Source organism: Tetrao urogallus (assembly GCF_951394365.1).
Source record: "Tetrao urogallus genome assembly, chromosome: 10".
NCBI lineage: Eukaryota > Metazoa > Chordata > Aves > Galliformes > Phasianidae > Tetrao > Tetrao urogallus.
The window spans coordinates 17836355-17861778 of NC_136823.1; the positions used below are offsets into that span (position 1 = coordinate 17836355).

At 39.9% G+C, this 25424-nt stretch overlaps 1 protein-coding gene across 1 annotated transcript in view; it reads left to right on the forward strand.

Moving 5' to 3' along the window:
• CNTN6 (contactin 6) overlaps positions 1-25424 on the forward strand; it is a gene marked incomplete at both ends in the record, with an annotated part of 101272 nt that overhangs the window by 62774 nt on the left and 13074 nt on the right. The window contains 7 exons of the mRNA XM_079540244.1: positions 1865-1994; positions 2875-3025; positions 17436-17563; positions 22633-22808; positions 23149-23266; positions 23793-23951; positions 24038-24187. Coding sequence (XP_079396370.1) covers positions 1865-1994; positions 2875-3025; positions 17436-17563; positions 22633-22808; positions 23149-23266; positions 23793-23951; positions 24038-24187 — 1012 coding nt within the window. The remainder of the gene's footprint in view (positions 1-1864; positions 1995-2874; positions 3026-17435; positions 17564-22632; positions 22809-23148; positions 23267-23792; positions 23952-24037; positions 24188-25424) is intronic.

Here is a 25424-nt window from a genome sequence, read left to right on the forward strand (position 1 = left end):
ACTTCAGGCAACAAAATACTGAATGTTATTGCTCAATGGACGAAATGGATAGTTTGAAGGTGAAAGTACAAGAGATGTGTAATAAAATATTCAGACCATCACAGCACCCTGCTTGTTGGAAATACGATGCTTTCCATCTCGGGACTGATTCTGTGGGTATCGTCTGCTTTCTGTAAAACCCTTTCCCCTGACCACCTGGTTGGTCATCTCTGCAGTATTCCTGCTTGTGTACATGGTGTGCTTTATTTTTCTCTTTGTCTGTGTAGTTCAAAAGAGCCAGCTGAGAATGGAGAGGGATTCAGCATGTGTATGAAATGCAAGTGTTGCTTCAGAAGGGGGTTTTGTATTCAAAGGATGTTTGTAAAAATAGAATGCACCAAGAGGATAGCAAACAGCCTGAAGGTAAAACTAAGTACGCAGAAGATATTTGTAGCAAGAGCCTCAAAAAATTAACGGCAGATAAGTAATGTAATGTTGTTAATTAGCTTGCAATACACCAACCATACAGCCGCAGGCTGTGATCACATCAAATTTCTGAGCTGAACAAGGTTGGACTCAGTCAGTTCTTGGTTGGGAGACCTCCACGGAAAAGACAAAGCACTGAAACACAGAGCTCCCTGGCTCAGTAGGTGGCACCCTCCTCACTGCAAGCACAGAGAGAAATCTCCCCGCAGGGATGCAAAGGGCTAATCTGTTCTGCGCTTCACAGAGACGTTGTAGATGCTTCTAGCTGTTCAGCAAAGGACTGTACTGCTTAACAACGTATGTTCCCATTACTGTTTCAGACGCAGTAGAGCCAGACTAAAGAAGAGGCATAATAATAATAGCAATATCTGTTGTTTCAGATTTGCACTTGGTGATGGAATTTATATTCCCTGCTGTGGGCTTCTTCCTTATGGATCTGTTTTGGAGAACATACTTTCTCCTCCTTCTCAGTGTTACACTTTGCAATGGAGCCGGAGCTCTCCAGAGACTATAGTTAAATAATAGTTAATAGTTAATAAATAATAGCTAATAGTTAAATCACAGAATATTTGGCTTTAAGTTATGCTTGTATCATGAAACAGGCTTTTTAATTTGCCAAAATAACTTAGTACACAAAAATCAACTTCTTGTCCGAATTTACCTACTGTGCAGTTTCCACTATTTCAGCAGAATTACGCCAAAGCAATGTACTGTAAATAGAAATTCAAGCCATGAGAAAGGTGTTGTTCCTCTGAGCTGAACAGCTGCCTATGGGCTCCGATAGGAATTTAAGAGTTGGCTTTCAGCAGAGAGTTTTTTCACCCAGAGGGTGGTGAGGCACTGGAACAAGTTGCCCAAGGAGGCTGTGGATGCCCCATCCCTGCAGGCATTCAAGGCCAGTCTGGATGTGGCTCTGGGCAGCCTGGGCTGCTGGTTGGCAACCTGCACACAGCAGGGGTTTGGGACTGGATGAGCATTGTGGGCCTTTTCAACCCTGGCCATTCTATGATTCAGAACATTTTCAGTGGATCATATTTTTTTTCCATGACGCATGGATCCAATGATACTTCACATTTTTTGGCTATTTGAATACCTCTGTCACCTGGGGAGGTTTTTGATCACCTTCAGTTATGATCATTGGATTAATAGAATGGGGGGAGTTTAGACCATGAGTTAGGAGGTCTGGAAAGATAACAAGTATTGTAACTGATGTATGCATCACTTGTCCATGCAATTTTAAAAGAAAATAGCATCTCTACTCCTGAATTATGATCAGGTGCAACAGTGTGATACCAAAAATGTTTGGGATTGTGTGTTTATTAGCTCTGTTAATCTTTTTTTTTTTCTTTTTTTTCTTTTTTCTTTTTTTTTCTTATTTTGATTGTTTTTCCTTTATCAGGAGAGAATTCAAGTGGAAAATGGAACTCTTATCATACCGATGCTGAATATGTCAGACTCTGGCCTCTACCAATGCGTGGCAGAAAACAAGTACAATACTATTTATGCCAGTGCTGAATTGAGGGTCATAGGTGAGTAAATGGCAAATAATGGGACACTCTCTTTAAAGATCTGAGATCAAGAAATGGCTAAATTTTACCTGGCAATTCAAGGTTGTTCATATTTTTTTTTGCTGCTTGAATTTCACAAACTGTATTTAAATGTTTATTGGTTTCATGGCTGTTTTGGGGGAAATTTCTAATTCCATGTGTGATCTTTTCCAAGTTTAAATAATGCTTCTCACTTTGTATTTTTAGCTATTCATAGCTATTTTGCAGCTTTAAAAATAATTTCAGAAAGTGGGAAAGTTTTAATATTACGTAAAGAACATATGGCATATGTGTGTATAAAAACATAACACAACAAATGATCTCATGAAGAATTACCAGAGATGCACATAAAATGGGATTCTTTCACAAACTGTGAAAAGTATTCCAGTGTAGATATCAAAACATAAAGGCTGTTCTACAGCTAAGTGCCACTGAAAGCAGTGAAACACTGATTTTGGGAGCACCTAGCTCCCAAACAGATCCAAAACAGGACTTGTTTTCTCATTCTCTGAGAGAATTTCCCCATAGATTACTGGACAGATCTGTGCATAATGCTTTCAGAAAACAGATGAACTGACATTCACTGAAAAATGGCATTTGGAATTGAATCCTATAAACGCCGTGGATGAAGAGCAGTGACTGGGATCAGGAGTGAGCTCTGTCCCTGCTGCTGATGTGGCTCAGGAGCTTGCCTTACCACAGACAGACATGTTGTCCCAGTCTACAGAGAATCCCAAGGAGAGATGTCACACTGGAGTTAGAATTACTAGAATTACTGAATTCACCTACTGTGTTACACAAAAGAATCCAGCAAGTTCGTTTAATAACTCATCAGCTCCATTCTGCTCTTCTTTATTCTTAGCGGCAGCCCCCGATTTTTCCAAAAATCCCGTGAAAAAAACATCTGTTGTTCAAGTTGGTGGTGATGTCACCATTGGTTGTAGACCAAGTGCTTCTCCCAGAGCAGCTATTGACTGGAGAAAGGGCCCCGAGGTGCTGCGCCTGAACAAAAGGTACTGTAATAAAGCAGCTGCTGGATTGTTGGGTGTTCTCTGTTTTAATATCATTTAAACATCACCGCAACACAGCTGAGTTAGTATTGCTTTTGACAGCTTATTGATGGAAAGCTTTGATGCCAGAGGCCTATTCTTCTTTAGCAGTAGCCATACAGTCCTGCAGATAGAAAGCTGATTGAGAACAAAGACAAACTGAATACGCTGGGGTAATTGTATGATGCATATGTTTGTGTTCATCAGCAGTTGACTCGCTGCAACGCTATTAAAGCCAACTGTTTGCCACGTGCAAAAGCCTGAGTGAATCAGCTTCATGTAGGAGACATCAGTGGAGGCTTCAGGGAAGTGGAACGTACCCCCAGGCTGCAGCCTAATTGCTTGGCATCTGTACAGGTTGTACAACAACCCATGCCTAAATCATCCTCCATATCCTCTGCCTCTGCTGTTCAGGCCGGACTGAGCCACTGCATCAGTATGCCAGAGTGCTCCCTTACACACTGATATGTGGCAACATGGTCTTGTGCAGGGCTTTGCTGATGTGGGGTCTGCCCTGGCTAATAGCTGGTTTGTGAGTTGCCACAAGCTCACTGTAGTATTTATTACCTGCTGGTATCAATTAAACACTAAAGTATCAAAATTAAAACTTACAGACCTGACGTGAATAGCAGGCACAGTGTAAAACAATACTATCCCCACATCTTTCTATTATATTATAGATATAATAGATACTCCTTTTATATAGACATAAAGGCAGACAGGCAGAATAGGCAACGGTGTCTAAGAAGTGAAATCTTCCTCAGCAGCTCCTTCAGTTCACAACTGTAACAGCAACACCATTTTATCACATCATCACTTTCAAAGGCTAAAACCAGAGCTAGTAATTCATAAAGTTCTGGGCATCAAACACCAGATTTTGCAGACATACCAGTTGTTCAAAGATGCTACTTTGGGTCACATATGGAATATGACTTCAGTTCTTTAAAACAACTTTATCTCAAACTGTGATGCAAGGAAGTATTTTTCTATCCCATACTGCTGTGGTGTACAGTGCTGATAAAAGTAAATTTAAGCTGTGTGCAAGAAAGTGCAAAGTTGAGGAGAGATTTCACTTAGGCACTTGCAGCAAAACAGAAAAAACTGGGCAAGCAATCTGTGCTAGAGAATGTAGAGAAATTTCCAGTGCTTTTTCCATCTCTTCAATAATGCCAGTTTTATTTTCCATTTAACTACTCAGCTATTAACTAAGAATACTTTTCTAACTAGATATTCCTATTTGCATTTTGATTGCATGGTCTATCTGACAAAAATGCCTATTCTTTCCTATTGGATGTGGTCTACCACAGTATACTGCATGCTCACTTATGCAGTTTGCAGTGAGTAAGCTCTGAATTTTCTGATGTCAGGCAACAGGAGTGAGGAGAGCACCATCTAAAACTTGCAATTCAAATCAATGAATTAAGCTTAGACCTTGAAGTTCCAGCACCATGATATTCCCCATCTGATCTACTCATAAAAAATATTCACATACTGTGTACAGTATTTACTTATACTGCTGTATTAATTTACTAACAATAATTATAAGCACGCTGTAATTTTTAAGCATCCCATAAGGCCTTTGCTGCTGAGCAAAAGTAAACAAAAGGAGCAGGATTTGCACTGAAGTGAATGGGAGGATTTTAGAACACTCCATGTGCAAAGCATTATTGCCTTTGTGTCCACTGGTGCGGGGTAGAATTTGAGGCTTTGGGATTATTAAATGCCAAAATAGATAATGCCACAGCTTTAGAGAAGGTGAAGTAAATCATCTGTATGGTGTTTTTCACAGACATCTTTGTGATAGAAAGCAGAAATGAGAAGAGATTTTGTATGGCTGTAATTCCTCTTCACAGCTAATTAAAGTACTAAAATCACACATCTTTACTCATAAAAACAGAGAGAACCTTCTTTGACTTACTTGTGTGTATGATTAAATCCTGCCATGTCACCTACAGACGCACTGTTTTAACTAAACCTTTGCTTATATCAGTTCTCATGTTATGCAGCATTTATAATCTCTGTGGATTCCTCTTCTAGCTTTTTTTTTATTTTTTATTTTTTTTAAGTCAGGTTGGGCTATGTATGCTGGAGGGAAAAAGAAAGAAAATACCAATCCCACATGGTTCTGACAGCAGAACTGTGATGGACACGTTGCAAAATAAGTCAAACCTCATAGCTTCCTGGGAATGACTTGGACAAATGTGATCTTTTGTTACAGAAATACTGCAACTAGTCTTGTTTTGCCCTAAGGGGAAAAGGATATTCTTTCTTTTTCACCTTCCTCCTTCCACTCGTAATGTTTATTTGTGATGGTTTTGGCATATATGATCAGGGCTCTGTTTGATCCTATGAGCTCTTAAAGCAGTGTTCTCTTGCAACATTATATTAATGTCAGTTTGAGTACGTAAGTAGAAATGTGCTAACTAGGAAGAGTTAAAAAAACCATCCATCCTATGAATATTAGCACTGTGAAATATTTTATACTTGATTTCCTCTTTGTTTGCCAAGCTGCAGAGCTTGGTGAAGTTCCTCAGCCTACAGCCCCCTTCCTTCTCAGAGCAGAGACAGCTTTCTTCAGCCCCACTTCTCTTTCCCATCTTCTCCGTAGCTCAAAAACATCTTTGCCCAGGTCTTCCTTTGTGCTCTTGCTTATACCGAATACTTTATTACCTTTGAATCATGTACAAAAATCCTTCAAAACATTCCCACATGAATAAATTTTCACGTTAGATGGCAAAGCAAACTAACTGTACCTCTATCAGATCTGCTTCCTGATCCTTATCTGATTAAGTACTCTATTTCAAGATTCTCTAACATAATTGAAATCCACTGTCAGGAGTAAGTCCCTGAATGGTGGGGTTTATCCTTGCCTCATGCAGCTGGCTGCTTTAGAGACAGAATTTGAGGTTATCAAATACGAGAATCAAAAGGAAATCCTGCAGCTGACTAATCCAAGCTCTTTCTACCTGCTCTCTCCTTCCTGTGATCCCCAACCTGCTCCTCTGGATCATGCCAAGCTGTGGAGTTTGACACAGGTGTGAGCTGTTTTGATGTTAGCTATTCTCAGTAAGTCCAAAGAGAGTTTTCTTCATCTCACACCTCACTGCTATCATCTCACATGTCCACCGAGGAAAACTAGAGAGAAAATACATAAGGGGAGAACAATTAATGTATTAAACACAGCAAATTTTCTAGTCTAGATACTGATCTCATCATGAATGCTTGTCTTATTAGCGCGGTTGGTGGGAGCCTCATGGCAAACATATTCCTGAAAAATTCTTTTTGATTGAAGCATTTTAATAAACGAGAATTGGAACCCTACGTACTTACCAGGGAGAGGTGCTATTCCCTCAGCATGAGATGAGGATCCCCAAACACTGTAGTGAATGCATATAAACATATGATTCACTCCACTCAGAATTTAAATGAAGACTGCTTAGGGAAAACAGAGAAATGAGGTAGGCTGAAAAAATGCATTAGTCATATACAGCACTTTCCATGCATTAATAATCAGTAATAAGCAAATATTCATAATTTAAATCCTTTCCTGAGGACTGGGCAAGAAGTACGTCAATAAAATATGCTCAATACTTGTTGGCTCCAGGTCTCGCGTGCAGGACCATGCTCAGCCATATCTCAGTGAAGGATGGTAATTGATTCTTGGCCATAAGTAAGGCTGCTCTACTCTGGCATATTCCCTTTCCCATGCCATACTTGCTGTTGGTATTTTGCATTCAAGTTATTGCTATTTCTCAAAGGAAATATGGAAGAATGCTTGAAACAGCTGAAATGAAAAGCTGCGTTGAGAGAATTTTATGTGATTCTGAGCAGATGTTGTGGCTGGAGCCTACCATTATGAGGGCAGAAAGATGATCTGCTAATTGCTGAGGTCTTATAGCTGCCTCTTGGAGGCTCAAGCTGGGGGGAGATTCTCCTGCTCTCAGGTGAGATGTGGCAACCCAGCAGGTTGCATTAGCTGAAGGGTTGGCTCCTCTCATAGCCGTGCGCTGCATCTGAGCTGCTTGTGGGTCTCTTGAGCACAACTGCTCTTCTTCAGACTTTCCAGTGTGCCCAGCTGCTGTCTGCTGTTGTTCTTTTTTGCTACTCTGCTGTTGAAAGTCAGATCCCCATCTCAAAAATCCATATGTATATACGTATTTTTAAAACTTTTTTGGTTATTTGCAAGAAAGAGAATAAATAAAGGCTGTCTTCTTGTGGGCTACTGTTGGAATTAGAGAAAGGAGGATTTAAAAAAATGAGGAAAACTAATTGGTAAACATGAGAAGTCCTCAATCTACTGCTCAAATACTACACACAAAGCATATTGTACTGTGAAATAGCATTTCAGCTTGAACCAATTTGAGAAGAAATGTGTCAGGGCAGTTCAACAAACTGCAATGAAACATTTCAATTACCAGAATGTCAGCATTGTTTGTTTAGCTTGTATCGAAACCTTCCAGAATATCCATTATTTAAAAAAAATAAATAAATAACAATCCTGCTTGGGGAGGAATCATGACAAAACGGATTGAAAATTCCAGGTTTTGCCGCACTCTACTAACAAAGGAGGAGATTGATGTTACTTAACTTTTATTTAGCTGAAGTCAATATGCAGTGTAAGGTAGTTATTTACTTTTTCTTGGCAGGCACCTCCATCTCAAATGAGATGCCAAACTTTTAGATGAACAAAGCTGGGGAATGAAACATCCACAGTGTTTGAAAAAAAAAGTGTGCACTGAAGTCATACCAGTTGCACAGTACAGACAAAGAGAAGCTTTGCTTGTCGTGCTGCTTAGTGCCACAAACCTGCCCTGATTTATGCACTCATTGTTTGCAGATAAAGGTAGTGCAGACATTTGTATGCTAGTAGCAAGTTTTACATGCACCACGTTTTCTTCTACTATTCCAGCACTTAGCATTCTATTCCCAGCTTTCTACATCGATGTGGCTAGATGAATAGGAATGGGATATGAATGTTGCTATTATTTTATTTCTAAGTCCACTTTTTGAAGCCTGGATTAGGTGTATCTCCATTTTATCCCTTTTGCTTTTCCATCACAAGAGGCTTTGCATAGCTTTGATGATATGCCTTAACCCTTAATCTGTCTTATCGTTGTGTGCTTGTAAAGAAGTTCATTTCCTATTTTATCTTTTAAATAGAGCACTTGAAGTGTGGGCATCAGCAATCAGAGCAATTCCAGATATCTTAGACACTATCGCTGTAAGTCAACATGAATACAAATTAAGCTTCTCTCTTGATGAAATTCTGATTTTGCTTAGGGAACCAATGAAATTGATTCCACATCTGCTAAATTTGATTAATCATTTCAGTTCCATTCCTTGCTAACAACTAGACTGACAGAAATCAGAGACATGAATTTACCTGCCTACTTTCACTGTGTTTGGTCTGAACTTGCATATTAAGACAAGAAAACTCTTGCAAAACCTGAGATTGCTGTGTAGAATTGCTTTGGGTTTTCAACTCTCTAGCTGCGCTACTACTACGTATTCAGTGGTAACCAGACAAAACCCATCCTTACACCCTTCCCAAGGGAGCACTGAAAGTTTCAGGGAGTGTTCTACATTCTGGCTAAAAATATCTTTTTCTCAGATTATAATGGTTTCTGTTTCTACTTGAATGGTAGAAAAGATATTGTGAAAGACCACTAAAAGTAGGAAAAATACAGTTCTAGAATATTCGTTTGCTAACAGCCATGCTATTTTTCTGTTTCCATCGTTGGATGGAAACATAAGCATGCAAGCTTTTCCCAATCTTTTTCCCACTTCTTGATAAGGTCATCAAATCTATCAGGACCATAAAATATTGCAATACATGTTGATGAGTGAGTAAGCATGAGCAGAAATTTTTGGTGATCTGGCAGAAATGGTAATATTGGCATAAGAAAAATTTTACCATCAAAGGAATGCTAGAAAATGTCTGACTGACCTGCAGTACCTTCACATTTCCTTCGTGTTTTTCGTGTTTACAGTTATTTTTGCCTTCACCTTGAGATGAGAGGAAAGGCCGGGGAGCAGAAAGCGTATGACTGAGTGAAAGATGAGAAAGGAGATACAGAGAGAAGGAAGAATGAGCACAGAGGAGGGGAAGAAAAAGGCAGTATTTTAATTTTCTTAATCTTATCTTGCTTTGTTTTTCCCCTTTCTTCTTTCTCTGTTATCTTTTCATTTGAAGTCGATCCACTGTAAAGTAATGAGAAGACAAAAGGGGCCCCCCCATTGCTACCTGACCCAATGGAACTCTGTTGGGCAGCAGGCAGAATGTTAGTGCAGTGGAAGACAGAGGAAAAGGGCTTTTCTTTCCTTTTCTCTTCTCTCTCCTTAGGGAGTTTTGTAATGGAGCAAGCCAATAACCTTAATTTCATCATGTGTTACCGACTACTTAATGCAATAGAGTTTAGCACATCAGATAGCATGAGCATCAAGTAAGCAAATGAACCATATGTTCTCACGTTCAACCAAGAATGACAACCTGCACAATACTGGATTTATTACAATTTCCCTCCTGTATGACATCTCTGTAATACAATTTTAAACTGTTCCTAGACCGCTCCTGGGAACCTTGTTAAGGTGAGCCTTCTGAGGGGCTGTCCTACATGCTGAGATGTCCCAAGCAATCTGTCACTCTTCTATGTCAGATGGAGTTGTAATAAGCTAAGCCCCTGTGAGTGTCAGTGTTGTGCCCTCTCTCCCTTTCAGTTCATGTTCTATCCCTGCTTCATGCACATATTCTGATTGATGTTTAGGATTTGATCCAAAGCCAGCTAATCTCACTGGAGCTTTTCCATTGACTTCAGCAGGCTCTGAATCAAGGTTCCTAATTAGGAGTTTGCAAAAATAAATAAATAAATAGAGAATGCAACATTCTGTGCTCCTCTTCTAGTCCAAGTTGTACTGCCATGTGCATCATTACTGCTGCACTTATTCTTGTGCATATTGCTGTTGCATACAGAAATAATAGTAAGGGGTGGAAAACATGCTGTGCTACACTGCACAAGGAACAAATAAAAGATTCCTGATTGAAAAAGCTTTGCCATAAAAATAATGTTAAGAAGCAACAGATAGATCATGGTATGGTTGGAGAGATGATGCTGAAGGATGCAATAAAGTGATACTGATTAGCATGACAGGCAAGTGGTGCACAGAGTTAAGATGGGTCGTTGGTGTGGAGACTGAGATCAACAAAGATAAATGCAGTCAGGCTGAGTAGAGCAGAGGGATTCAGGGGGTGAGCTCAGAGAGAAAGTCAGTGGCAAAGCAGCAGCCAGAGCTCCTCAGTGAGGAGGACATGGTTTTGGGGCCTTCTTTTTTTGCCGTCTTAGGAATAGTTCACCTGTTCACTGGGGATTTAGAACAACTCATTCCAAAACCCCTTTCCTGATTTGATTGTTTAAAATTAATCACTTCAACATTAGAGCATGCTACAGCAAGAGCATCCCCAGTACTGCAGATGTATTATGTGTGAGCATGCACACAAGCATGCTGCTTCAGGATCTGTAAAAGCCAGCACCACACTGTGTACCTGGTGTCACTTGCCACTTGTATATACAAAACAATTTAAAGTTAACTGCAGGTATTATTGTACTTTTATTTTTGAAATACATTCTGACAAGCAGAGAGGGAAGAAGATTCCTCTAAGTGAATTAAACTCCCACACAGAGGGTAATTCAGGGCCTTATGTACTGTTCAAATTCTACTTAAGTCCCACATTAAGGGCTTAGTTTTACATCTGGAGTGAATTTGGTTGTATGAATGGCTGCCTATGATAAGATCTGAATCATAAAAATAATGATTAATGGTGGGATTAGATTGAATACTATTAGTGTGGGCATACCATCCTGTGCTGGAAGAACTTTTCTCTGATGTAAAGGTGTCTTAAAAGCAACAGAACTTGCTGGCAAATAGAAAACATGGCAACCTTTTTTCTCTGACAGTTCAGTTTAATTTCTAAGTGGATTCTCACCACAGAATTTGATTCCTGGTCCTTTCCTTTTTACTATATTTCTTTATCACTATATTTTTGTCATCTATGGCTGTCAGGTCGGTGTACAGCTATGTAAATGCTACATTTCATTACGCCCTGCCCACGAGGTGGACCTATAACCAAGAAATATCTCTTTTTAGCTGTAGTTGCTGGGGTGCAGCTCGTGTCTCAGTCAGGTTGATCTGACATCTCACGGCACTGGCTTTTTAGATGCAAATTTTGAACAGGGCAAGGACAGACATAGGAGAGAAGAGCCATAAATGAGCCATATCCTGTAATACCATATGAGTCCCATTTCTCCATGTGGAGGAAGACCAGAACAGTTCGTGTTTATTTGGTGCAGCAGACTGGGGATAAAAGGGCTCACATGCAGCTTAAAACTATCACAGTGATTTAGAAAGCTGGAAGGATGGAAGCGATTTTGGCGTTGGTCTTTTGTTTTCTTTCATTACTAACCCAGTTACTTGGTTTGCACATCTTTCTTTCCCATACACGTAGAGGTGCTGCTGCCCAGGATTCCTCAGCTACAAGTCTGGAGACAGTAATGCAATAGCTTCAGACAGAGCTGCAGACTGATGGTTTTGCTGCTTTTCTCCTTTGGCCGTCACAAAAAGACAGCTGCCTCACATTTAGCACTCGAGTATCTTAAAAACAGGGCCTAACAACCATAACTATTTTATGCTAATGGGAATGCCATCTCCTGAAAATATTATAATTTGTCTTGAAGCTTCATGATGGCATAAAATTCAGTTCAGATGCCTGTATGTATTTGAATAACATAAATATGTGCAATCTCAAATAGCAGAGATTCTATGCAAAAATAATGTTTGTTTTTAGGAGAGTTTTTAGTGAGAGATTTTGGAAAATAGCAACAGTGTTTTGCTGACACCTTCTACCACTGCTAGTGGCATTCTTTTCTAAAATATCTCAATACGACTATTCAACTTGATTGTGTAGTTTTGTTGTGATCTAAACAGCTAACATGGATTTTAATGGTATTTGTTTTATTTCCAATTAATTGTCAATCAATTTTGAAGCTGTGCAGATAAGGAAAATCTTCATTTAAGCGTAGTTTATTAAATGGCAGGACTATTAGCATACAAATTACACTCTGAATAGATAAACAGGTACAAAGATCATTAACATATAATACAGACAGTTGGATCTCAGATGGGACTCGGTGGGACCTTTTCAAAAATACCAGAGCTGTCATCCGCAGGTACAATTCATTCACTCAGTCAAACTTTACTCACATTTACATCTGCATAAATCAGTAGGAACTGAGTCACTGGAGAGCTGTGCTCACATGTCTGCCCCTCGCTTGCTTCCCCTTGTACTTTTTAATTCAGCCTCCCTCATGCTTTACCAATCTTTGCAAAATTGGAAGCGTCAGTTATTGTCTCGGTGACTGCTGGCATACCCGCTAGAAATGTATAAACAACGTGGCTTTTCAGAGCCTATGAAATCAAGAGTGGTTTTGCTCTCGAGCGCCAAAGTGAGACTGAGAAGATATAGTTACAAATAGGATCTCTCAGATAATAAAAATTACTTTGCCTCTGATTTCATCAGATCCAGCGTGTTCCTTTTTATCTGCACAGTGCCACAATGATGGCTTCAATAACATTACGAGGTGTCAGACACTTGATGTTAGAGGCAGACAGGAGAAAAGAAGGGTGAATCTGTACATCAAGTATCAGGGTTACTTTATTTGGAGAGGAATTATTTTATGCCCTTGAAGAGATAACTATAATACTGGCAGCGCTGAAATCTGCAGGCATAGGCTTGAATCACCCCTGCTATTACACCAATGCAGCTTAACTGATTTTGATGGGGATTTCAAAGACATTTGCTGTATTGAATTAATGAAATTCACATCCATGAATTAGAATCGTACCTCTCTAATGTGGATTGGCTGAACAATGCAGCTGTGTGCAAAATTACCTCTGCTGCTCTTTAAAATCTAATGAGTTGACACCTCTTTCTTTTCTCAGATTTTATTTTTCTATCAGCCTTGTTAAATACATGTTATTCTTTCATGCCCTTAAGATCAAAGCAAATAGCCATCAACAATCTTTTGTTCACATGAGACAATGCTTTCAGAGATGGTTTGTTTGGCCTGGTTAATTAAAAGCTGTATCTATCGTCCCTGCCCGATTTCTCAAGTTCTTTACCTAAAAGGTATGTGTGACAATTTTAATGAGACAGCCTCGTGTCTTCTGCAGAAGCATTGCAGTCTCTTCTTTTTGAACATGACAGAGTTTTGACTCTTGAGTCTCCTGTTTGTTTTCCCTTCTCACTTCTGCACTTATCTTGCATGTTAATGGAGTCACTCAAGGAGTACAAGGACACGGATCAATCCCATGAAATTAGTAGATTAAAAACAAACAAAAAGACATCACTGTGCTTAATAAAATGGGGAGAAACTTCTCCCAAACTGGTGCGTGATTGAAGGTTGACAGAGATGTAAGGAGCTGTGGATCCCCTCTTGAAGGTGGTTTTCATCCTGCTTGGAAAACCACTGCTGCTGGAACCAAACCTGCATTGCAGCCCACCTGGTGCTGGGACAGCACTGTGAGGCCGTGCCCTCATCTCTGCCATGGGAATGGCTGCAGAATTGGAACTGGGCTTTATGGCTGTCTTATGTTCTTATGATCCACTGGAAGCAAACTTCATCCACCATATCCACATCTGTCGGTACGTTCCCAGGCTTGTTACATGGGGGATGATATTTCTGAATATTTCCAGCCCTTGCGTGCTGGAACTTTCTATGAGTTTGTATCACTGAATTTTCTATTTGTCTTTTCCTCATAGCATCTTTGCTTGATTGAGCTATTTACCCAGAGATAGGTTCTGCATAATTCAGGCAGAAATACCAGCATTAGAGCACTCTGTTAAGTACTTAAGCACTTTGTAAGTCAGAGATGCCAGTTTAGACTTAGGCTTCTGCCCAAGCAGTCCCTTGCTGCAGCAGGACTTCATGAGCAGCTGTGTCTCAAGCAGTTCATTGCATTTCCTCCTCCATAGCAAGGACACATTCACCAGATTCACTGCAGACCTTTCAACTTTTGTCCTTTGGCAAACCCTTATTTGCTTACTGAGTGAAGTCCCATTTTCCTGGCAGAGAAAATATTCCACTGGCATTATATCCAACAAGTTAAACTTTTCTATCTCATCTCATTACGTGAAATTACCTTGTCTCCCGATGCAAGTGGTAAGAATTATTATCCATAGCCTTCACACAGTGCAAAATGTTGTGAAAAGTAGCGGTTTTCAGCAAGCCTTTCAGCAGGTGAGACATGCATTTCACAGCTTCTTCTTAAATTGTTTGTTAGAGCCTGATCCGAAGCCCATTAAAGGAAACATTCCCATCGCGGTCAGAAGCGCAGTGCTATAATTTGAAAGACAAATGGAAGAGGACAAAGTGAAGCCCCTCTGAACCCACCCACAGCATAAAGTCATGGCTTGGAGGAAGTTTATGGCAACTTTGCAATACATGGCAATGGGGTCAGTGTTTCACAGAGCTTTTTCCCTTGTATTCAAAATGCATCACGTTGATTTTCTGCTGTGCTTCGCTTTCTCATCCCTCTCTTGACACAGAGCTCGGTACATCTGTAAATTACTTTTTTCTTTGTTTTGCTTTAATTCCCTTCTCTGCCAGCCAATTACTCCAGATTCCATTCTGCCTTTACATAAATTCTGCCCAAGCATCATCTCTCTACTATCTCTCTAATTGTCTTCAGGTAACGTGACCTCTGCCAGGTTTCACACTGCTCTGAAGCTTTTATTAGCTCCTGGCTCATCTCTGCCAAGCTCTGTTTTGATCCATTGAAAGAACCGTTCTACCTCAACTCGCCCGGTCGTGGAAGTATTGTTTCAGAACAACAATTCTACAGATCAAACACTGCCTTGTCAGCACTTGAGTACCAACCCCTGGTAGTGGGTAAACCACAAAGCTGTGAATTATTCAGATCACAGCTCCTAACAAAGAATACACGAAAAGAAATCTGAGCCAGACATCACTAAACTTCGGTGGAAAAGCCATAACCAGTAATCCGTAGAGGACTCAGCACAGAGCCTGTGCTTTCAAAGTTTCTACCTTTATTATTCTGCATTTCTACAGACAGTTTTTCCCAGATATTTACAGTAGAAGATTTTGGGGACTGGCATTGTCTTCTTTTCCTCATTCCTACGTTTAGATTCCAGTTTGTGCCTAATGCTTTTACATACAGCTGCAGTTAAAATAACAGGACATCAGCATTTGGAGGTGAGACAGACACTACACTGGCTCATTATAGCTTATACACTAGGTATTCAATCTGTGAACATTTGCTAATCACCTCTGAGTACCTGTTGGTGCTATATGATAAAGCCACCATACATCAACCAACCAGTGCACCAAGGAGATGCACTCCTAGCCCCTGATTTGATGCACAGCATAGTGATGCCAGTGGAAAGGTTGAATTCTTTCTTGCTTATTCATCCATATCTGAAAATGTTATTTGGTTGAGTCATCGTTATATTGAAGAGTGTACTTCATTGCTCTTCTCCAATTTAATATGGATATAAGATAGATTATTAAACCCCAACTTATTTTCTCATCATATTCCAAATTGCAGGCGAGCAACCACTGCAGTACTGGTGATTATTGCCAAGGTAACAAAGATTTTTCATTCCAACCTGAATCCTTTTTCCTCCCAGCTCCTCTCCCCATCGCCCCTCATCAGGTGGGCACTACATCACCTCTGTTCAGCCCCCGCTCTGCATCCCTGGCACAATGCAGGATGGGTTGGCCCCATTGCTCCAGGACAGGTTCTGAAACCCACATCTGGCACTTCTTCAGCTGAGCCTGAAAACAGGTAATGGGAAGAAGAACAAGGCCTGATGTGTGTAATGCATATAGCTACAAGCATGTAAATACAAGAGAGGAATACAGAAAGGTGCTGTGATGGTTCTGTGATTTAACAGCTATGATAGTACTGCCAGCTTCAACTACTGCTCTTGTTATTGTTCGTTTCCTTTAATAATTCATTGCATCATCCAATCTTATGTTGTCAGTAATAAATATTAAATACCCAAGTTGTGATGCATGAATTAGATATTTTCTTTTTATAAAAGAATTCTTGTGTTAGATTTAAATGTCAATTAAAAGGGGAATATAAAAGAATAATGCAGTGCTTCTGTGAGCACTGGAATGAATGAAACATCTTTTCCTGGGGATTTATGACTTGCGTCTGGATTCTGTCAGATCCAGCTAAGTGTGATGTCTGAGTGCAGCTCGTCCCTGTGCAGTGCAGATTCTCTGATGCCTACTAAGGAGAGTGCACACACAGGGGCCTTACTAGCAGGAAAGGCTGTGCACTGAAACCCCGACCCCCTTTTCATGAGATTCAAGGATCTTTCAGCCCACTGTCCTTCTGAACTCAAAAAATTATCAACAGCTTCAACATCTACCAGGAGCAATAGCTGGATGGAAGAACTGACATTGAATTAAGAAAATCTTATGGAATAATGTCATTCTGACCTAAAGCTCATTGCCTAACAATTCCATTTCTGTATATTCACAAAAGAAATCCCTGAGCTGTGAATTGTTGTCCCCATATGTGACGGGAAGAGGTCCCAGGCCTAATGTGAGAGCCTACCTACAGAAAACTACCTACAGAAAATTCACGCTGAGCACTGCGCTGGCGTGCATCCGAAAGGCATCTCATTGACATGAAGAGGCATGTAAACAAGCTTAAAAATTAATTTTGTCCTCAAAACTCAGGAGTGGTTCTGAAATTACTATTAAATGCAATTTACCCAATCCTCTGCAAACTTATGTGAACAATGTAGTGACTAACAAGGTGATTTGAGGGCCCTGGGAGAGAACAGTGTATTTGATTTGGCTCCTTGGCTTGTGAGATGGCATTTCAGCATCTCAGCTACTCTGCTAATGTCTTTTAATAATCCTGACAAAATTGCACAGGCATCTGGCCTCAGACATAACATTAGTATAGCATCTCAGCATTGGGATCCGGAAAAAAAGCCCCCCATGGTAAAATACAGGACAATTAGATAAAAAGTTGGGTCTTCCTTCTTTCTCTTGAGACTCCTAATTTTACTACAAGCGATCTGGATAAGTTAATGGTCAATTCCAGTATGTCAATATAACATCCTCAATATAGAAATCAATAACGAGCAGAGGTGAAAATTAGTTGCATATCAGCTCTCTCTATTAGTTGCATATCCAGCTTGCTGTAAAAGAGAAAAGAAACATAATGAAAGCATTTAAATATTAAAAGAAGCATTGCATTTTTATTGCAGTTCCTGTAACAGAAGCCTTTTTTTTTATCATTATTCTTTTATTGCTTGCTTGTTTGTTTGTTTTCCCAGGGTCCTCTTACTGGAGGATGGCAGTCTCAGGCTCTACAACATCACCAAATCAGATGCTGGGGTGTACACTTGTGTAGCAACAAATCAGTTTGGAGTTGCCAGAAATTCAGGGAACCTGATTGTGAAAGGTACTTTAGTATATTCCTTTGTGCTTTATGAATAGTAGAAAGTGTGGGGTTTTGTTTTGTTTTATTTTTGCTGGGATGCTCAAGACTATGCCAATCACTGTTGCTATCGGGAAGTTTTTCCTTGCAGTTTACAGCTGAAAATGAGCGACGTCACCTGTAGCAAAGAAATCTCATGACCACAGCAGACTGATGATCAGTGTGATTATCAGAGAGGTCTCTCAAGATACCATCTGAAATGCACATTAGTATTGATATTTGCACTGCAGTACCATTGAGAAGTTGCGGGCATTGGGCAGCCTGAGGTTAGCACAACACAGGACCAATATGATGTCCCCGCTGCATGCATTTATTCTGCTCTCATTTAATTTCTGTCACATCTGAGGCTGCAGAAGAGACTATAAAATGGGTGTAAAATGAAATAAGGCATTAGGAATTAATCTGAATATTAGGTGCTTTTATTTCCTTCCTCATGACACAGATATGTTGTTGCATTTGTTGCATCCATGCAGATCCTGAAGCCACCCACTCAGCTGCTGGGTGCTACTTTGGCACCCTTACAAAGAGAGCATCTCTTTGAGGTTCTCAGTATGGGCAATTATAAGAGGCTGGGGCTGCTGGTGTGACTTCACACCCTGGCTGTGCTCCCAAGGCAGTGCTGCTCCACACAGGTTACCTCCCTGCAGCAGTTTCCACCCTCCTTTGAAACACAGATAAATGCATTGTGGAAGACATTAAAGTCTATTACATCCAAGCAGCCTTTTGCTTCAAGTTTTTGCAGCACTGATGGATGGTCCATCTCCATTAGTAAAAAGTGCTAGTACCAACTTATCTCTCAGGTGGGCCAGTCCAGAGCTGAAGGACATAAAAAGAGATATTGTTTGTGTAGCTGTTCCTGTGAGCAGCATGTGTAATGACTGTGCTCTGTATCCTCTGATGTCTGATCAATGAGGGGAAGAAAAGAGGAAAACTAAGGCAAATGGTGTCTTTTCTTTCTCTTTTTTCCTGCATGATCTTTTCAGTACCGATGTTTTCTTATGCAAGTATTCATATTTGTTGATTTTAAATGGGAAAGAAAAGTTAAAGTGTGGAACTTGTGAGATTATAGTAAACATATTTCAGTTTTGCAAAAGAGCTAACATTAACAACGATTGCAGTTACAAGGAGAGCACATTATTACATGCAGTTTGTAGCTGCCTTTTTTCTTAAAATTTTCATTTTCAATGAATTCAGAATATTTACTCTAGCCTGCAGAACGTCCTTCTTCCTAACCTACTGCAGTTGTCTAAAACTGTTTTCATACTATGAAAGAGCAATTAGCATTGATGCAGTGCAATGTGTCATCTGAGCTGATGTTACAGCACAACTAGCACTGAATACACGGAGAACTTTAGGGTTTAGGTGGCTCTGATTTCATTGAAGTTAGACACCATTAGAGCTACCCCATGTATACATCCTAATGGAGCAATATGAAAAAATCCCATTAAAAAAAAAAAAGAAAGAAAAAAATATTTTGTTTGGCATTTAGGAAGTTTATTAAAACACTGAGTAACAACATGTTATAAAACTGATCTTGTTTGCAGGGAACATTTGTTTTTGTTTCCCCTCTGGAGAAGTTTTGGTTGTTCAATTATAGGCCTCGTTGCTTCAGCATTATTTTCAACTGAAATGTTAGAACTTGGAAAAGCATATCTAATGTGCAAATTAAGTTTATTGCTGCTCATTGAGTTGTTTATTCTTTGTGTGAGAAATCTTTATTATACCTCAAGCACTCACACCATCTTGGCTGTTTTCTCCTTTGGAATGGGTCTTGCCATTTAATGCTCATCTGAAGTTGCTAAACAAGATAGATGGATAATGTAGAGCCATGAGCCTGTAAGAAGCTTTTCAAAGTATTTGAGGTGGTCGTCTTAAAGACAGCTCCATAAAGGAAGCAGAAAATAACACACAAGTGAACAACTCTGCATCAGCAAAGCTACTGGTTATGAGCAGGCTAGAACAGAAGACACATCAGGATGGTAATCTCATAACAAAATAGGTTTGGGTTTTTTTGCTAGCGCTCCTAAAAAGCTCTTAAAAAGGAGGAATTCAATAGGTCTTAACATGATCTCTGGGATTTTCAATTCATCTAATACTGTTTCGTAACAGGATTGCATTTATCTCATTTCAGATCTCTTGGAAGTAAAATCAAATGGCACAAGAAATAACGTTACTGACCTTATGAGGCAATCAGAATAATTTTGGAACTTTCTGATTAAAAAAAATTTCAAAAAGTTCCCACCCAGCAAACTGATGGCCCCTTCCTGTATTATAGTCACTTGGCTCTGGAGGAGTCTTAAACATTTTACTGCATGGAGCACCATTTTCTATTTGTATTCTGTGGATTTCAGAACATAACTGTTGAATCTGATTATAAATTCTATGCAATCCTGTTGCTATCATTCTTGCTTAGTTTTGCTCCAACTTTTCTATAGAAATAAAATTGATTTCATTTGTAGTGTTTTACTTATTTATAGACTGCTGTAATTGTACACAGTGCATAGCAGAAGAGTTAAAATGCACCAATCTTGGTGACCAGCCATCCAATGCAGAGAAGTAGGAGTTACAAATTGAGGTAGTGTTAACTCTTCTGGCAACAGAGGTGAGATGGGGCTTGTGAAGGGCAGGTATTTTAAAGAGGAGTTTGAAGGGTAGGGAGTATTTGACATGGAAAATTCAGTAGTGGTGCAAAGCTTGATTAAAGCTTAATGGAGCAAAGCAAACAAAGTGAATTTCATCCCTGGAGTAGGTGCTGTGATTTGGAGCTTTGCTGTGGTAACAATTCAGGGGTACCTCCAGGCTGCCACCAATGCAATGCAGATCAGGCATACTCATGTCAGCTTTAAGCAGGACAGATAAAACACCAGCAGCAGTTCATACCAGTCAGCAGAGAACTCATCTGGGACCTAGGAGTCTCCCTGAGCAGCCTGGGAACCTGAAGCCTATAAGAACCATTCAGTCTTATCTAGATATTAACGTTTCTTTACTTCCTTGCTTATTTGCCTTCAGCAGCTCAGTGTAAAGATGCACAGAGTTAGGCTTAAAGATGGAGAGATGGCCTTGGAGGATGAAATGATGGGCTTGGGAGCCACCTTAGGCCAGATCATGCTTCTCCATCTGCAGGTGGCAAAGGACAGTTCCAGTTATCACAAAACCAGCTTTCCAGTTTTTATTTTATACCAAGGAATTCTTTCTTTCTTTCTTTCTTTCTTTCTTTCTTTCTTCTTCTTTTAATGTACACAGCATTACTTCGATTCTTACCTCAAAGTGTTTTTCATGGTAATCTATTTCAGTTGTGGGAATAAGAAGCGCTGGAGAATAAAAGCAAGAAAGTAAAAGTTTGTGGAGGTTTTCTGCGGTTCTTAGATACTTCTCAACATTATTCTGTAAAAGTTAACTGTACTTCACGATGGAATTACTTTGCTTGAGATTTATGGAGCCAAGTTCTTTGCCAGTGTGTGCTGAAATCAGTGGAGTTGTGCCAGCAGAGAGTACGGCCCTTGAATCATCTGGAATTTATTGCAACTGACACTCTGCTTCCAGGGAGAGGGAGAGATTGCTTTAACTTAATGATCAAGTATCTTCAAGACAGTCATCTGAGGCCTTCACTATTCTGCAGTCCTTGACTTCAGACAAATGGATGGATCTGCCATGATGGTGGTTTTGCATGAAGAGCAGAGTACACAGGGAAATCTAATAAAGTGTTCTAAATCTGGGCTCCAGATGATGGGAACCTCTGACAGTCAGCTTCTCAGTGATTCCAGAAAAACAAAATCACCTAATTGGCCTGTAGCAGTAGAAATCAGAACAAACTGTTTTCCTTTGATAATGTTATATGGTATCTAGAGCAGGCATGTCATTGAAACTGGAGATTTTTGTTTTAAAAGGTTGGCAGAACATGCACCACCCTACCTTGCTGTTTCTTGACCACTGCTGTAACAGTCACTCCAACAGTGCAGCTCAGATGCTGGGAAGGAGCCCATCAAGCTTTAGTCCATATTGCCTGCCTGCATCTACATATTATTTGGTTACTACAATGGTGGTAACAATCTGAACAAAAATGTGCTTGAAGGTGAAGTATTGGATGCCCTATCATGCACCAGCCCCTTGGAACCATAGCCTTGGTAACCAAAATTCTGAATTTTTGAAGCATTTATTACAGATAGAGTTAAGCCAGCATGAACACTAAACTAATACGACTCCTGCAAGGTTTCTTCTCCTCCTCTCATGTTATTTTCAGAACACATTAATATTGTTGAATAGATTCTGCTCTCATTTTATTCATGTGCCTCTCAATTCTCACCATTTTATAACATTTTCATGCACAAAAGCTTTATTCAATGGAATTGCTACAACAAAGTGGTTGTTATCTCTAATCTATCTGCCAGTCATAACAACAAAAATGGAGCCATATAAACCCCTTTCTTTCCCCTTCAGCAAACTACTAGTTCCCTTAATAAGATCTGCAGCTTTATTTCTCAGTCTAAGGGGTTAAAAAAGATTACATAGATATTTTTTCTGTCTGTTGAGATAGCTTTTTTGAGGCTGTAGTGTAAGCAACTCTACAGTAAACTATTACTAAGAATGTAGATTAAAGATCTCCCTGTATATACAGTAAGCAGAGATGGACACCAATTTTGTTTTTGCTGCAGTTTCCTGCAAGGAAGCATTTTCAAACCTGAAGAACTGTGGGTATATTTCTAACAGTCTCAATAATTGATTCTGCACATTTTAAGCTGAAATCTTAGCTATCGACTATGGGATTTACAAAGTAACATATGACTAATTTAGCGTGTTGCCTCTGACATCTGCTCACTCTCAGAGCACACAGAGTGCTCGTATGGATACTGCAGAAGTAATAGGCTACACATGGGTGAGAGTGTTCTGAAGTCATCACCATATTAGATATAATCTTCTTTATTATGGAACATCTGGGCCAATTTCACATCATTTCGCCAATGGTACAAAGCTCATTCAAGATCTACTATTTTTATAAGCATTTTAATAAAAAGGAAACTGTTTTGTCTCCACAGAAAGGACTGTAATTACTATTCCACCTTCTAACATGGATGTAACAGTCGGAGAAAGCATAGTCCTTCCATGCCAGGTTTCTCATGACCCCTCCATGGCTGTGGCGTTCACGTGGTCGTTCAATGGCAACAAAATTGACTTCAAAGGAGGAATGCATCATTTTGAGAGAATTGGAGGAGTAAGTTTTTAAAACTCTTCAGTGCTTAATGAATTTATTTGCCACAGTCATTAGGCCACACAAGCATTTTTCATAACTCTTCCATCACTATTTATATGCATGGTGAATCTCTGTTTCTTTAAAAGGATTGCAGCCATTTATTTTTCTTTCTTAGATTTCATAAAGGCTCTTGAGTTATTTGTGAAGCCATAATAAAAATGTCCACATGAGAAAAACTAATGATAGCTATGAATATTTTAATTTAAAAGCTGGATTTTTTATTAATATTGAGCAATTTATAAAAATGTCCAGTATGAAAAGCACGTTGTGAGTGATTAGTTTACTTTCTTTGTATCTCCAGGAATCTGTTGGAGATTTGATGATAAGAAATATTCAACTTCATCATACTGGGAAATATGTGTGCATGGTGCAAACAACTTTAGACAGTCAATCTACAGCAGTAGATATAATTGTAAGAGGTATGTTTATTAAATGTAGACACCTATCTTCTGGAGGAATTAGTATTTCTTAGCATCAGCTGCTGCTTAAAAAGTCCTAGGATGACAGTCCAAAATTTCGGTAACTCAGTGGGAGATCTGTGCAATTGTGCCTTGGCCTTTTTTGGAGGTTATTCTTTTTTGCTATGCAGTTCAGCAGAGCAGGAAATAGGGAAGTGCTCCTCTTTCAAAAGAATGGTGTCACCTGCTCCTTGCTGGGCATCTCTGGGTCAAGATATAGGCTGGCAAAAATCAAGAGACCAGGTCTCTTTCCACTCTTTGGAGATGATACGGAAGATCAGTTTCTATGATCAAGTAAGTGATAAGATTGAAATTTTAGCTAATCCTTCTACTGTCAACAGCAAAAGAAGTTCTTTGATGGGAGCAAATCCTGTAGCCACTAGTAGAAATCAGATGTCTGTACAAGGCACCACCTTGCACTCTTGATTATCCTCAGTTGTTGTCTTCTATTTTAAATATATTTATGTTAAAATATTTTTTGCATTAGGTCCCCCAGGCCCACCAGAGGATGTTAGAGTTGAACATATTTCTAGCACTACTGCTGTGTTATCCTGGAAATCTGGAATAGATAACAATAGTCCAGTCCAGATCTACAGCATTCAGACAAGGACTCCTTTCTCAGTTGGATGGCAGGCAGTTTCAACAGGTGAGTGATTTGAGAGTTGCCTTGTATTTTGTACGCATAACATTAATTACTCCAAAAATATTGTTTCATTGACATGTTTATTTTAGTTCCTGATGTCCTCAATGGTAGGACTCACAAAGCAACAGTGGTTGACTTAAGCCCTTGGGTTGAGTATGAGTTCCGCGTGGTTGCCAGCAACAGTGTTGGAACTGGGGAGCCGAGCAAGCCATCAGCTCTACTGAAAACCAAAGCAGCAGGTAAGTCCCTGGTTTCTCCTAGGTTTTTCAGCACAGGCACACTGCCCGTTTGCTATTGTGAGAGGCTTGTGGAAGCAAAGCCTCTCTACTCAGAGTTTCTTAAATACCTCTTTGGTGTTTTACCAATTTGTGGCTCTTAAGTCTCCTTGATCTGCAATGCTGATGCTAGTGATGCTTGGACATGCCTTAGATACCACGTGCATTTCTCTCCAGCTACAAGATCACCTGAGCCAGCAATAAAGGCCGGAGCTGGGCTGTGCTTTTACACATCCACAAGTGTGTCTAATGCCCATGCCTGAATGCAAGCTTTCATTGAAGCAATTGTGGAGCAACTTCTGTTTTCCTCCTGTTATAACTGTACTTATACTCTGCTCAGAGACTTGAACAAAAAATGATAAAGCCAGCTCTCTGGCATACCCTAGCACGAGCACATAAAGCCTTTGCTGCTTAGGCTGCTTGATATCTGAACATCAGTGGGGACAGGATATTGGCTTTAACTGGAAAAAATAAATTACAACATCCAAAGCCCAGTGAGGCTAATAGCTTCTACTGACTCCAGGACAGGATCTTTCCTATCAGTCTGTCTAACCTTTACACATTTATCTTCCGGGACTTGGAACCACATGGGAAGAAAGCTCATTCTTGAATGACCAACACTGTCAGTCCTTTAACCTTCTCTGTTTGGTACAATTTATTTGAAGCTCAAACCTTTGCTTTGTTTTATGTTTCTCTCAGCTCCCTGCATATCAGCTCTCTCCCACCCATAAAACCAACACCTGTAGGATGGAGAGCAGTGAAATGGAAGCAGCTTTTACAATCCACTTTCTCCTCTCTTTTTATCTCATTTTCCATGTGCTGAAGCTTGGCAAGCTGCATTTCAGGACTGAACTCAAAATTTAATAGATTATATACTAGAAAATGCGAGAGCTGCTCCAAAAGTAATGCCTCCTGTTATATTACGTTGCTCCATGACATCAGAGGCAGATGTTGCTGGTATGGCAGCAGAGGTTGAACCTTTCCATCAGTATTCCGTTACATTTTATTGCCATGTGGCAGATGGCAGTAGAGGGGTAGTCTGACAGAACGGTGTGTATGAAGCAAAGGTCTGTGAAGTGCAGAAAAAATGACACTCATTGACATTCCTTAATGCTTGCTGAACATTTATGGAGACAAACAGAGGATGTGACCACAGTGAAGGGTGGGTGGTGTGTTTGAGCAGTGGTGACAGTGGTCACCT